Genomic DNA, 13,035 nt, shown 5'->3' with positions numbered 1-13,035 from the left:
ACAGGTAGGATATGGAGTCTCCATTCCGAGTGACTTTGTGCATTGAGAGGTAATAGAAGTCCCAGACACAGGGGCTCTGCCTTATTTAGTAGTAAAAAACACCAGACTGAACTTCTGGAAACACAATCCACTTTTGCCACTGTATGACTGTGTGGCCTTGGACAAGACCCTTCCTCCTCTCTGGAACTCAGTGCTCTCTCTAGAGTGAGGGGACGTGGTCAAGATCATGTCTGGGAGCCGTTCCCACCGTAGCCTGCTGTACGTGAACCAGCAGTGGGGCAAAGGAGAGCCAGACACTGTAACACCCCCAGTTGCATTTCCTTAGCAGGACTCAACCCGGGGCCACCAGTGGAGACCGAGGGTGACATCTGGAAGACTTGGCCCACAGCAAAGCCCCCAGCCCCCCTTCTCAGAGCAGCCGGTATATGCCACCACGTGATAGTGACCACCTCCCCTTTCCGATCACCATTTCAGCTGTTCGGGTGTTTCTTGGCTTGGGAGACACGCAACGTCAGCATCCCTGCCCTCAACGACAGCAAGTACATCGGGATGAGTGTCTACAATGTGGGGATCATGTGCATCATCGGGGCCGCCGTCTCCTTCCTGACCCGGGACCAGCCCAACGTGCAGTTCTGCATCGTCGCCCTGGTCATCATCTTCTGCAGCACCATCACCCTCTGCCTGGTGTTTGTGCCCAAGGTATGGCCCACACTCTGCGCCCTGCCCTCTGGCCTCAGCCTCTGACCCTGCACAGGGGCCTGCTGGTCTCCTCCACCTTGTAGCAGTTTATGCTTTCTCTACTTGGGATGGTTACAGTTCACATCACGGAAAGTTTGGAAAATGCAAACAAGTAAAAATCAAATTTTCCAGAAATCTGTCTCACCACCCAAAAACAAGCACTGTTGACGTTTTGTTTTAGTTTTTTTTACTAAAAACTTCATATTTTTGATGTGTTTCCTTCCAATCTTTTTTTTTTTAATTTTATTTGTTTATGTATTTGAGAGAGAGTAGGGGAAGGAGCAGAGGGAGAGGGACAAGCAGACTCCTCACTGAGCGCAGAGCCCGGATGCAGGGCTCGGTCCCATGACCCTGAGATCATGACCTGAGCTGAAATCAGAAGTCGGTCGCTCAACCACCTGAGCCACCCAGACGCCCTCAACCCCAGTCTTTTTTGAATGGTTAGGCAGTGATGCTTTCTCAGTTACAGCTGTGATTATAGCTCACATATCATTTTGTAGTTTGCCTCTTTCACTGTGAGTCTCTCCTTTGTGTTTCTCAGTCATAACCAGCACTGGTGGGGATGTTCCACGTTTTCTTGTCCACTTGATTCCCTTACTGATGAGCATTACATTTGTTTCCAGATTTTTTTATATTATAAATGAACTTCTTTTCTCTACATAACACATGATCCCCATTTCTGGCTACACCCTTCAGATGGAGCTTCAGAAGTAGTATGAGTGGGTGAAAAGGAATAAATAACCACTTTTAACAGCCACTTACACTTTCCATCCATCTGAAGGCCTGACCTTTAAGACCAGCCAGAGAGGTGTTTTTCAAAGCTTATCCTTCCCAGCAGTGGGTAGGTGAACCAGAGGCCTTGGCATCTCGGGAGCCCCTACAGTAGACTGGTCTCAGCATCAGGGAAGAACAGGAAATAGAGAGGGTGGAAGGAATTATTGGCCCAAGTGGGGTAGGATGTGTCTTGGAGTAAGGCGGGACAAGAGATTAGTTGGGGTCCATCATGCCCTAAACAGAGTGCTCATGGCACCTCCATCCAGTCAGTCCCCAAGCAGTGTCTTCCCTGGAGCACTGCTACCCTATATGCCTCCCTTCTCTGCTTGCCACGGCCTGCCCAGGCTCCAGGCCAATGCCAAGACCTCTCTGCCTGCACTCTGATATTCTCTCATTCCGATCAAAGATGCCAGATGGCTCCAAGCCCAGCCCTGACCGTGTCACTCTCCTCTGTCACCCTCAAGAGCTCCTCATTGCCCTCCCAGCTCAAGAACCAAGTCCCTGATACTGGGCTGCCTTTTAGGACCCTTGGGTCTCCTCCAGGCTCCCCCAAAGAACCCTGCCCACCATCCAGACTGCCCTTCTCCATAAATACCCTGAGCCCCAGGCCCCCCTGCTTCACATATGCCACTTCCCCCGCCCCCCGGAATTCGCTTTCCTCACAGTCCTTCGGGCCCTCCATAGAACCCAGCCCAGGTCCATGACATCCACAGCCCAGCTTGCCCTCGATACTTCTGGGCTCTGGACCTTGGGGTCCTGGCAGACAGCGGCCCTGCTTCACCCAGTCCCTGTTCTCCAATGCAGGCCCAGAGCCTGCCTCAGACCAGAAGTGTTTCTTGAGTAAATAAGATCAGGATCAAGTGGCAGCCTTTTCTCTTCTGTAACAACACTTTTGTCCGTGACCGGGCTAGTCTGTCCTCAACATCCAGCAATGGTTAAGAAGCAGAAGCCTTCCCTTGCTTCCATCCACCGTCTTCTAGTGTCACCCTCAGGTCGCCCTCGGGATTATTTTCCATGTGGAACGAGGCCTAAGACAGAGTGAGACTCAGCTAGAATCAGGCCTGAGGGGCGCTGGTGGGCTCTGTGGGGTGGTTGGGATGCAGGTGGAGTCAGGATCAGGAGACCAGACTTCTGCTGACAAGGAAGGAAACTGAGACTCAGCGTGGGGGGAGGGGCCTGCCCAAGATCACAGGCAAGCGAGTGGCAGAGACAGCAAGCCTGAGCCCAGGGCTTGTGTCTGTGCTGCCTCCAGCACAGAACCTGCAGTGGCAACAGAGCGGATGGGAGATTGGGGGGACGGGGTAGGAACCCGGGCTTCTTTTTTTTTTTTTTTTTTAAGATTTTATTTATTTATTTGACAGAGAGAGACAGCCAGTGAGAGAGGGAACACAAGCAAGGGGAGTGGGAAAGGAAGAAGCAGGCTCCCAGCGGAGGAGCCCGATGTGGGACTCGATCCCAGAACACCAGGATCATGCCCTGAGCCGAAGGCAGACGCTTAACGACTGCGCTACCCAGGCGCCCCCCCAGGCTTCTCTCTTCAACCATACCTTGTCCTTTCAGCTCATCACTCTGAGAACAAACCCAGATGCAGCAACCCAGAACAGGCGATTCCAGTTCACTCAAAATCAGAAGAAGGAAGATTCTAAAACGTCCACCTCAGTCACCAGCGTGAACCAAGCAAGCACATCCCGCCTGGAGGGCCTACAGTCCGAAAACCATCGCCTACGAATGAAGATCACCGAGGTAACTCCCCCAGCACTGGCAGCCAGGGCCCAGCCTCCCAGTTGCATCCGCCTGCCCCACGGCAGGGCTCCTCAGGGCTCCTGCTTGGACCACACTGCCCCCCTCTGGGGCACCCCCCCCCCCGCATCAGGTCATGCGGTCCCATGTGCTGGGATTACAGCTGAGAGAACCAGTGGGGTCATAAACTAGACAGAGGCAGTTTGTCAGAATCCACTCAGCTGGCCCAGGCTCGTGGAGTCCAGCCATTACCCGATTCCAGACATCCTCTGAAAGAAAGAAGTTCTTGGAGATTTGTGAGCTCCCAGATTATAGGAGCTTCCTAAGAGTGAGGGCCCCCACCCCCTTGATTTCTCACTCTCCCAACCCAGCAACCAACCTGTCCAAGTGATGCACAGCAAGACAGGAGGGAGTGAAGAGGAGCTTCTCAGGCAGGAGAGTTTGCTATCGCGGACCTCACTGTTGTCTTGAGGGCCCTTAAGTGGTTCTTCGGTGTTCCAGAGAGGCCATAACTAGATTCCCCGGTGCCTAAGCCAGACCTCTAGTTCTGGACCTTATATACCTGGGAGGGGAGACCAGATTACCTTCCCCTTCTTCACTCTGTCTCTGTGTCGGGGGTGTGACTGGCCTACGGTCTGCAGGCTTCATGTTTCCCAGAGGAAGCCGCATTTGACAAGTGGAATGGGAAAGAAACGAAGGAGAGCATGTTAGTCAGGATAGCTCGCTAAGTTGCTATAACAAAGAGGCCCCAAAGTGAAGTGGCCCAAAGAAAATATTTCTCTCTCACGTAATGGTCCTGAGGAGGTGGGTCCAGGTTGGCAGGCGGCTCTGCCTCCATGGATATGACTGGATGAGGCCCATTCACTCCGGCTGTCTGCCGCTCCCCAAGGTGTATTCCTCACCAGGACAGTTAAAGCTGGGGGAAGGCATGTCCTGTTCTCAGTTGCAGGAGGGGAGGAGGAAGTCCACACAAGGGATGAGCAAGTGATGCAAAAATTGTGCGCCTTTTGGGTCTGCTCCGGTTACCTTGGCAAGAACTTGCATGATCACACGTAGACAGATACAAGGTAGGCTGGGAAATGTGGTCTCTAGCTGGACAACCATGAGGAAGAAGTGAGATACAGGGTTGCCAGAGTAGATACAGGATGCCCCAGTGAAATTTGAATTTCAGACAACCAATTGTACTTTTAGTATAAGGATGGCCCCATACAGTATTTGGGATATACTTACACCAAAAAAGTGATTCATCATTATCTGAAATTCAGATGGAACTGGTTATTCCATATTTGTGTTTGCTAGGTCTAGTAGCCCTTTGGGAGCTCACATTAGTCTGTCACAAAGCTCTACTACCCAGTTGTCTGTGCATCTAAGCCTGACTGCTTTAGGATGGGATAGCCCCCCACTGGTCACCAGAGCCAAGTAGGGAAGGTTTCTGTCCCTCAAAGCCCATTGCTGGTTCGGTGTTAATCTCAGACCTCTCTCTGACCAGAACGACCGTGTCTTGACATTTGACTTTTACTTGCACACTCCAGCAATAAAGAGTTCACTCACTTCAGGAAACCTGACACCAAAGCCGTTGTCAAAATCCCTAAAATGCTGGGTGGTTTTTTTCCTGGAATCGAATCACAATCTTGCCTCCTTTGCTCCTAGCCCCGCTGTTTGAGTCACACAGAAAAAGGTCTCTCTCCTCCTCCACGTGAAAATGTATTTAAAAATTAATGGCTGTGCTCTTGACATCAGAACAACACTTTACAGTTTATAACTTCCTCTCCCTTACACTATAGTGGAATGCCCACTGCCTTTCCCAGTTACCACCCCCTCCCCAACACACACGCACACTGCACACACACACGCACACACGCGTGCTCACACACACGTGCTCACCAGGCTTCTCAAGGGCTGAACTGCCCCAGGGCTTGCGCCTGACTTTGCTGTAACTGAAGGCAGCTGCGGTCCATCCCATAGAGGAGCCCCTACTGTGCTAAGCTCCGGCGTCCACGTGAGGCTCATAGCCGACCAGCCCACAGATCTGTCTGCCCTGCAAGGGTCCTGCTAGGCATCACTAACAGTAATTACAGTACTTCTACTGTAGTAGCAGGTTACCCTTACGATGTGTCAAGGACTGGGCTAAACTTTCAGCGCGTTGCCTCATTTAATCTCCACCGTAACCACAAAGGTAGGTACCGTTATTACCGCATTCTACAGGTGAAGGAGGTGAGACTCAGTCTCACAAGCCAGTACACAGACAGTAGGGGGCAGCCCTGGGTTTGCCCCAGGCCCGTCCAACTTCAGAGCCTGCGCTCTGGCGCTCTCCCGCCCTGCCTCCCTGGGCTCGCGCCAAGGCTCCATCAAGGCGCCAGGCCGCTCTGAACACCGCACTGCAAAGGCCAGGCCCTCCCCTCCCAGCCCCGCCTGCAGCAGCAGCCAGCAGGGGCCCTCTGCCACGCTTCCCCGGCGTGGGGCGGCCTCTCTGGTTCTGGGCGCCCTCCCGAAGCCTGCCTGAGGCCCAGTCCCGTGTGAGCTGGGGAAGGGGCTGGGCCCCGGGGCTCTGACTCAGCTGGAGCCTTTGTCTTCCAGCTGGATAAAGACTTGGAAGAGGTCACCATGCAGCTGCAGGACACACCAGAAAAGACCACCTACATTAAACAGAACCACTACCAAGAACTCAACGACATCCTCAACCTTGGGAACTTCACTGAGAGCACAGGTAGGAGGCAGCGGGGTCCCCAGAACGTGGGGACCTGGGTATCAGATAATACCAGCTGGCCATCTTCCACTTTATCGATGAAGAAACTGAGGCTCAGGGAGGGGGTGGGGATGACCTGAAGCCACACAGGCAGAGCTGGAGCGTGTGGCATCCACAGTTCGGTGTCCACATGGAGTCCCACCCTACCGAGAGCCGGGGCTTCTGTCCCTTAGTCCCTTGGGTTCCGATGGCACGCGTACATGACATGGCCAGCATTCCCGGGGTTCTGATTGTTCTTAATGAAGAGTTTCCCTTCCTTCTCCCAGCAACATTTCACAGTTTCAAATGTGCCTTCTCGATGTATGGGAAAGGAATGGTCAGTAAGCTAGGACATGACAATCTCACCAACCACTTGGGAAATGCAAGCCAAAAATAACACAATCCAGTTTTTGCCTACATTTCAGCAAAATTTTCAGAGATCACCGGTGTTGTTAAGAGTGTAGAAATAGGCATTCTCCTGCAATGTTTTGGAAGTCAGTCGGGCACATCCATATATTAGATGTCAGACCTCTTGATTAACAATTCCACTAGCAAGATCTTGCCACGTGGGCAAAGATGTGTACACGTGGTGCTCATCACAACGTTATTTGTAGGCGAGAAAAACTAGAATTAAATGTTCCATCATTTAGGGCAGTTTCATTATTATACAACCAAACAAGGCTCATAATACAGCTGATAGAAAATGGGGTGGATCTATTTGTGTAAATATGGAGAGCTCGCCAAGCAAAAACAGCAAGATGATATACGTAAATGCACACACATGCACACGTCTGTGTGTACGTGTGTTAGGTGCATTTTTTAAAAGGTTTGGAAGACCTTTTGGGTAACACCAAATTGTGAACAACATCCACCTGTGTGGAAAGGAACAGTATGTGCAGTGAGAAAGGATTTTTTTTTACATTTCATTTAATATACTTTTCTATTGTTTGCATTTTGTCAGCATTTATTCATTAATTTGCTATAAAATTATTTTTTTAATCAATGAAAAATCTTTAGTTTCTTCTGTTTTTTTATAGTTTCTTTTATTCTTATAAGTAATAAGTATCAGTACTAAAGCAAATTATAAAATTCCTCCTACATAAGGTGGATTGAAAAAAAGTTTGAATTGAGATAAGTAACAAGTAAATTGAAAGAATAAAAATTATTCACACTAATATTAGTATCTGATAAAGGTGGGCATTTCAAATTAGTGGAGGGAAATGAATTATTCAGTACATTTAATGGGGATAAGCGGATAGCCATCTGGAAAAGAATAAAGGTAAATCCTTACCTCACACCTTACACAAAAATAAAGCCCAGATGGATAAAAGATTTAAATGTAGAAAGTGAAACTGTGAAAGAAAAGAAAGCACAGAAAGCACAGAATTTTTTTGAGAATTTTTTTTTATAATCTCCAAGAGGGGAAAGCCTCTCTCAGTCTGATGCAAAACACAGAAACCATAACAGAAAAGGTTGATAAGTTTAACTGTAAAAAAAATTTTAACAACACAAAAGCCATCATAAGTAGTCAAAAAAATCAAATAATCCAAGCCAAAAAATATTGTAACTCAGGTAATGTGCTTATTTTCCTATGTATAAGGTGAAATTTTATATAGTTTATATGAAATATATATAATTATATGCAAATTAATAAAAAAAGATCAACACAAGAAAAATGGGCAAAAGAGAGTTCTCACAGAAGGAAGTGCAAGAGGTTCGTATGCTTATGAAAAGATGCTCAAGCTGACTCCTTATTAAAAGGCTGTAGATGGGGGCGCCTGGGTAGCGCAGTCGTTAAAGCGGCTGCCTTCGGCTCAGGGCGTGATCCCGGCGTACTGGGATCGAGTCCCACATCAGGCTCCTCCACTATGAGCCTGCTTCTTCCTCTCCCACTCCCCCTGCTGTGTTCCCTCTCTCGCTGGCTGTCTCTCTGTCACATAAATAAATAAAATCTTAAAAAAAAAAAAAAAAAAGGCTGTAGAGGAGCGGCTCCTGGGGGGCTCGGTCAGCTAAGCTAAGCTAAGCCTCTGCTCAGGTCATGATCTCAGGGTCCGGGAGTGCAGCCTCAGGTCAGTCTCCTTGCGCAGCGCAGCGGGGAGCCTGCTTCTCCCTCTGACCGTCCCTCTCCCTCTGATCCAGCCCTGCCCCACTGCTCTCTCTCACTCTCTCTCTCAGATAAATAAATACAGTCTCTTAAAAAAAGGCAGATGAGATCTTTAGGAGATACCATTTTCACCAATGAGACTGGCAAAGACAAGAGATCAAAAAGTTACAGTTTGAGGACACAGTTGGGGAAATGGGCATTCTCAAACATTGCTGGTTGAAATAGAAATCGTTCTGACCCAGCAGTTCCACTTTTGGAATTTATCCTAGGCATATGCAGTCAGCTCTCCTTATTCATGGTGATTGTGTTTGGTAAAGTTGCTGTGAACCATGTGTTAATTAGTAACCACTGAACCACTGCTCCTGGGGGAAATACAGGGTTTGGTTCCTGCAAGGCTCTCCCAGGTTGACATTTTGGTCAATCAATACATAACTTTGTTGTATGTGTGTTTGTGTTTGAAGACATCTTATTTACTATTTAGTGTTGATTCATTAACATTGACCTCATGGTCAGCAGCCCTATAACGCGTGCCCTAACGAAGCCCGTCTAACCCGCGTATTTTCTCCATCGGGCACATCACAGCCTTCTTGCACTAAGGCAACCGTTACAGTGCTACTGACCATGAGGTCCATGTTCATTTTTCAACACTGTGTGTGTTGGCAAGTGACCGTGACAGTATTACCAGTATCGATTTGGGGTTACAAATAAATTTTAGCGAGTAGACGAGCTCACAAATACAGAATCCATAAATAAAAAGGACCCACTGTACTCACGTGGGGGCGAAATGACATTCACACAGTTCCCTACTGCAGAGAAACAGCAAAACGCCGGTGCTCCTCCAGATCCCTCAGATGGGGGCAAGGTTTTTATATTTAATATTTCTTTAAATCTCTCTAGATGGTTCTGAAGCACAGAGGGTTGAAAAAGCATCCACATCATCACATTTTGTGGCTCCACAGTATTTCTTTGACTGAAGGCCCCATGCATACACGCGTATGTAACTAATCCATTATTACTGGAAAAACTCGGATTAGTCCCAACTTTTTATATTATAAACAATGCTGATTTGAACATCTTATGTATAATTATGTATAATTTCACACACACCCTTCATTATTTCCTTAGGATAAACTCCCAGAAATAAAAATTCTAGGTAGGAGATAAGCACTTTTTTTTAGTGTTCGATGCTTATTGACAGTGACCCCCCCAGAAAGATTATGCCAATTTATACTCCCACCAGCAGTTTACTGACTATTATTCTTTTCAGTCTTTGGCAGTCTTATGGAGATATATATATATATATTTTTTTTTTTTTTAACCTTTGGAGGGTAATTTCCTTTGTCATTACATCCCTGCACTCCAATGAAAAGGGTCTTTATATTAGAACTTTTCATTTCCGAGTATTTTGCTTACATTGGTTGACTTGATTTTTCCCCCTTTTTTTCTTGGAGAAAGGAAATCCCCAGGATGCCATTTCCATCCCTGGGTGGAAGCTTCTAGGTTTACAGCCTTAGTCCCAAGAGAGCTACTGCAGAAACCACAGCTCTGGAGGGATAATAGGCTCTTTTGCATTCTCTCTCCTTGGGCAGCATCCTAAAAAGACTGCATTTTTTTAAAAATGAAGTTAACAAAATGTGTTGTGATCTTGTTGTTTTGCATTCAGATGGGGGAAAGGCCGTTTTAAAAAATCACCTCGATCAAAATCCCCAGCTACAGTGGAACACAACAGAGCCCTCCCGAACATGCAAAGACCCTATAGAAGATATAAATTCCCCAGAACAGTAAGTACTTTCTCCTTATTGTTGCGGAAGAGCGTGTTTTCGATCTGCACCGCGTTTTCGCTGGCAGGTTATTTTACTTGAACTTCGCGGCAACCCCCATGATACAGGTCAAATTACAAGGCTCGTTTTACAGATGAGAAAACGAATATTCAGAAAGGGGAGGTGACTTGTCAAGGCTCACCCAGTTTCTGAGTGTAGGGGATAGGATAGGTTCAAACCCAGGTCTGTCTAGCATCAAGGCCACTGAGGCACAGTGCCTTCGTTATATATAAAATTTAACCTGGCTGCGTGCACTCCACAACTACTCACTGACACCTGCTGTGTGTCAGACACAGAAGTGAACAGACAAAAATCCCTTCCTTCACAGAGCTTATATTCTATCTGGTGACACAAGAACTTCATTAAAAGAACGAAATCTAATGTATTACGTCATAGGTGCTTTGGAGAAAAATAAAGCAGTTACAATCCTTAAAAAGAGCGATCTGAGGAGATTCAGTGAGAAAGTGACATCTAAGCAAAGACCTGGACATCTGTGTTAGCTTCGTTCTCACGGACAATGGTTAGTTCTTCCTTGCTTACAGCAGCTTGGAAGCAGCGATTAGAAATGTCAACCCCGGCAGCTCCAACCCTGGGTGGCTCAGTCGGTTAAGCTGTCCGACTCTTGATTTCAGCTCAGGTCATGATCTCAGGGTCCTGAGATTGAGCCCTGCTTTGGGATTCTCTTTCTCCCTCTGCCCCTCCCTCTGCTCGCTCTCTCAAATAAATAAATAAATAAAGTCTTAAAAAAAAAAAAATGTCAACGCTGAGACTTGGTCCCTGGGGAGTGGCAAGCAGCAAAGACAGCCAAATCACCAACCCTAGTGTAATTTGGGGCCATTTAGTGTTAGGGCCAGTAGCCTCCAAAGCTATATTGACTTACACTCCAGAACAGTTACCGGCGGTTATATGGCAGTCGTCAGTGGTTTACTTGTTAGTACCCTCCACTAGAGCGCAAGCACCTTGAGGATAAGGTGTGAGTCCCCCATGTCCCTTGGACTGAATGCAGGCTCTGGCACCGGGTGGGTTTTCGGCAAGTGTCTGTGGAATGAATGACAGTGTACGCAGGACCCCCCCAGACACCAAGATGCCATGGCTCTGTGAGCCGCAGACACGTGTCCACCTTGCCCAGGCCGATAGTCCTTCCCAGGTGCCCCGGCAAGACACCCTTTCAGAGTTTATTCTTCAGCTCCCCGTTTCCTGGACTCTACCAGCACTCGCTTGTGTTAAGGAGCCAATCATAGCTCAGGTTACACAGACGGGTTCAACCTGAATTTCAAAAGGAGATGTCCAACACACTGACCTCGTGAGCACCTGTGAAGTGTCCTTGGTAGGAACTCTCCAATGCACAGGTCCTTAGGGAGTGGGGGTGGCACTGCCTCTGTACCCATCCGTCTCAGGACCCCATCAGTGCCATGCATACACACCAGGGGCACACCTGTGGGGATGAGGCGACCCCTGTGAGTTGATGGGCCTCCCTCACAAAGCACTGTGGTTTCCCAGAAGAAGCAGGAGACCCACCTTCCCCAGTTCTGGCTTTGTTTCCATTAGCAAGTTACATAAACTCTGTACCCTTCCCCAGTCATTATAATGGGAATAGCGATACTTCTTTTACCTGCTGGGTTTTTGTGAGGATCCGGGGGCGGGGAGAGGTCCCCACCTGAGCAGTCAGGCACTGAGGACAAAAGGAGGCCTAAGGATACTGAGAATGCGGCTTCCCAGATATGAGAGAGAACCACGCAGGATGGAGCAAGAAGAGAGGGGCAGCGAGAAGGCAGCCTGAAGCCAGCCTTCCCCCCGCACCCACCCGGGAGTCACACTCCAGCCCTGCCTCCGCCCTACCTCAGGCCTTTTCTGGCTGTGCTGCTGAGAATTTAGCCCAGACTCTGGGAGCTCAGAGGAGCAAGGAGCTCACTCTCTGAGGGGTTTAAACTGGATAGTGAAGGGTAACAGTTCCTCTGATCAGGAGGCAGAGAGCGTACTCCGGGCTGGGGGAAGAGCATGTGCAAAGGCAAGGAAGAGTGGCCGTTCGCAGTGTTTTAGGGGAAACTAGCTGCCTGAGGGTAGGGTTTGGGTGGAGAGGGGATAGAAGTTTCACCTGGAGAATTAGGCCAAAGACCTTAGGCAGCCCTGAATGTACCGCCCCAGAATTGGAAAGATGACACTAGTCACCCAAGAAGCGGAAAGACCAGGAAGGAACTTACTGGATCAGCCCAGCAACAAGGGCTGAGGTCCTGGGCAAGTCAGGGCCAGAGGAGCCATGAGGAGGGCCAGAGCAGTGAGAAGCCTCTCAGCCCATTTGGAGACTCGAGAGACTAGAGTGAGAACTGTCTGTGTCAGCAGAAAAGCCCCGTGAGATGAGCCAAACCTGTTCTTAGGAGTCACGGCACGCTTAGGGAGACTGTGCCCCCTTTGCTTAGTCGTCTCCCCGGTTATTCCCAGGGCGATGTAGGCCTGCATTAAATACCTACTAGATGGGCGAATGGTCAGGGCCCAAGGGCTGGTCCCAGATCTGGGACTCGGGATAACTGTTCTCCCACCATCAGCTTCTTAGCCAAAGCGAGTCCAAGGAACATTCTGGTCAGCAGCCAGATAGCCTTCACTAAAACTCCTCTTCCCCCTCCCTCCCTCCCTCTCTCTCTCCCCCTCCCCTTCTCTCTCTCTCTCCCCCACTGCCACAGCATCCAGCGCCGACTGTCCCTCCAGCTCCCCATCCTCCACCACGCCTACCTCCCGTCCATTGGAGGCGTGGACGCCAGCTGTGTCAGCCCCTGCGTCAGCCCCACCGCCAGCCCCCGCCACAGACACGTGCCACCCTCCTTCCGAGTTATGGTCTCTGGCCTGTAAGGGTGGGAGGCCTGGGGCCGGGGCCTCCCCCGTGACAGAACCACACGGAGCAGAGGCTACAGGAGCACCGTCCGCTCTGGCTGCGGAGAAGCTGGGCGCCACGGCTGGCCTTGTGGGACTGCTCGATGGCACTCAGGTGGACGGGATGGGGGCACTTGGCACCTGACCTCGCGCCTTATTTGTGAAGTTTTTATTCTTTCACAAAGAAGAGGAGTGGAAATGACTTCTTCCTTGATGTCTGCAAAGAAGGAGGAGCTGGGATATTTGAAACTTCGCAAAAAAAAAAAAAA

The 13,035-nt window shown here is 49.2% G+C and overlaps 1 protein-coding gene across 1 annotated transcript in view; it reads left to right on the top strand.

Moving 5' to 3' along the window:
- Positions 1-12,780, top strand: part of GABBR2 (gamma-aminobutyric acid type B receptor subunit 2) — a 333,176-nt gene extending 320,396 nt beyond the window's left edge. The window contains exons 15-19 of the mRNA XM_040631654.1: positions 475-699; positions 3,073-3,255; positions 5,830-5,959; positions 9,745-9,862; positions 12,580-12,780. Coding sequence (XP_040487588.1) covers positions 475-699; positions 3,073-3,255; positions 5,830-5,959; positions 9,745-9,862; positions 12,580-12,745 — 822 coding nt within the window. The 3' untranslated portion in view covers positions 12,746-12,780. The remainder of the gene's footprint in view (positions 1-474; positions 700-3,072; positions 3,256-5,829; positions 5,960-9,744; positions 9,863-12,579) is intronic.
- The last annotated feature ends 255 nt before the right edge of the window (positions 12,781-13,035 follow it).

This window comes from Ursus maritimus, unplaced genomic scaffold (assembly GCF_017311325.1).
Source record: "Ursus maritimus isolate PB19 unplaced genomic scaffold, ASM1731132v1 scaffold_17, whole genome shotgun sequence".
Taxonomy (NCBI): Eukaryota; Metazoa; Chordata; class Mammalia; order Carnivora; family Ursidae; genus Ursus; species Ursus maritimus.
Note: the sequence above shows the minus strand (reverse complement) of the source record. Positions and strands in the feature narration are given on the sequence as shown.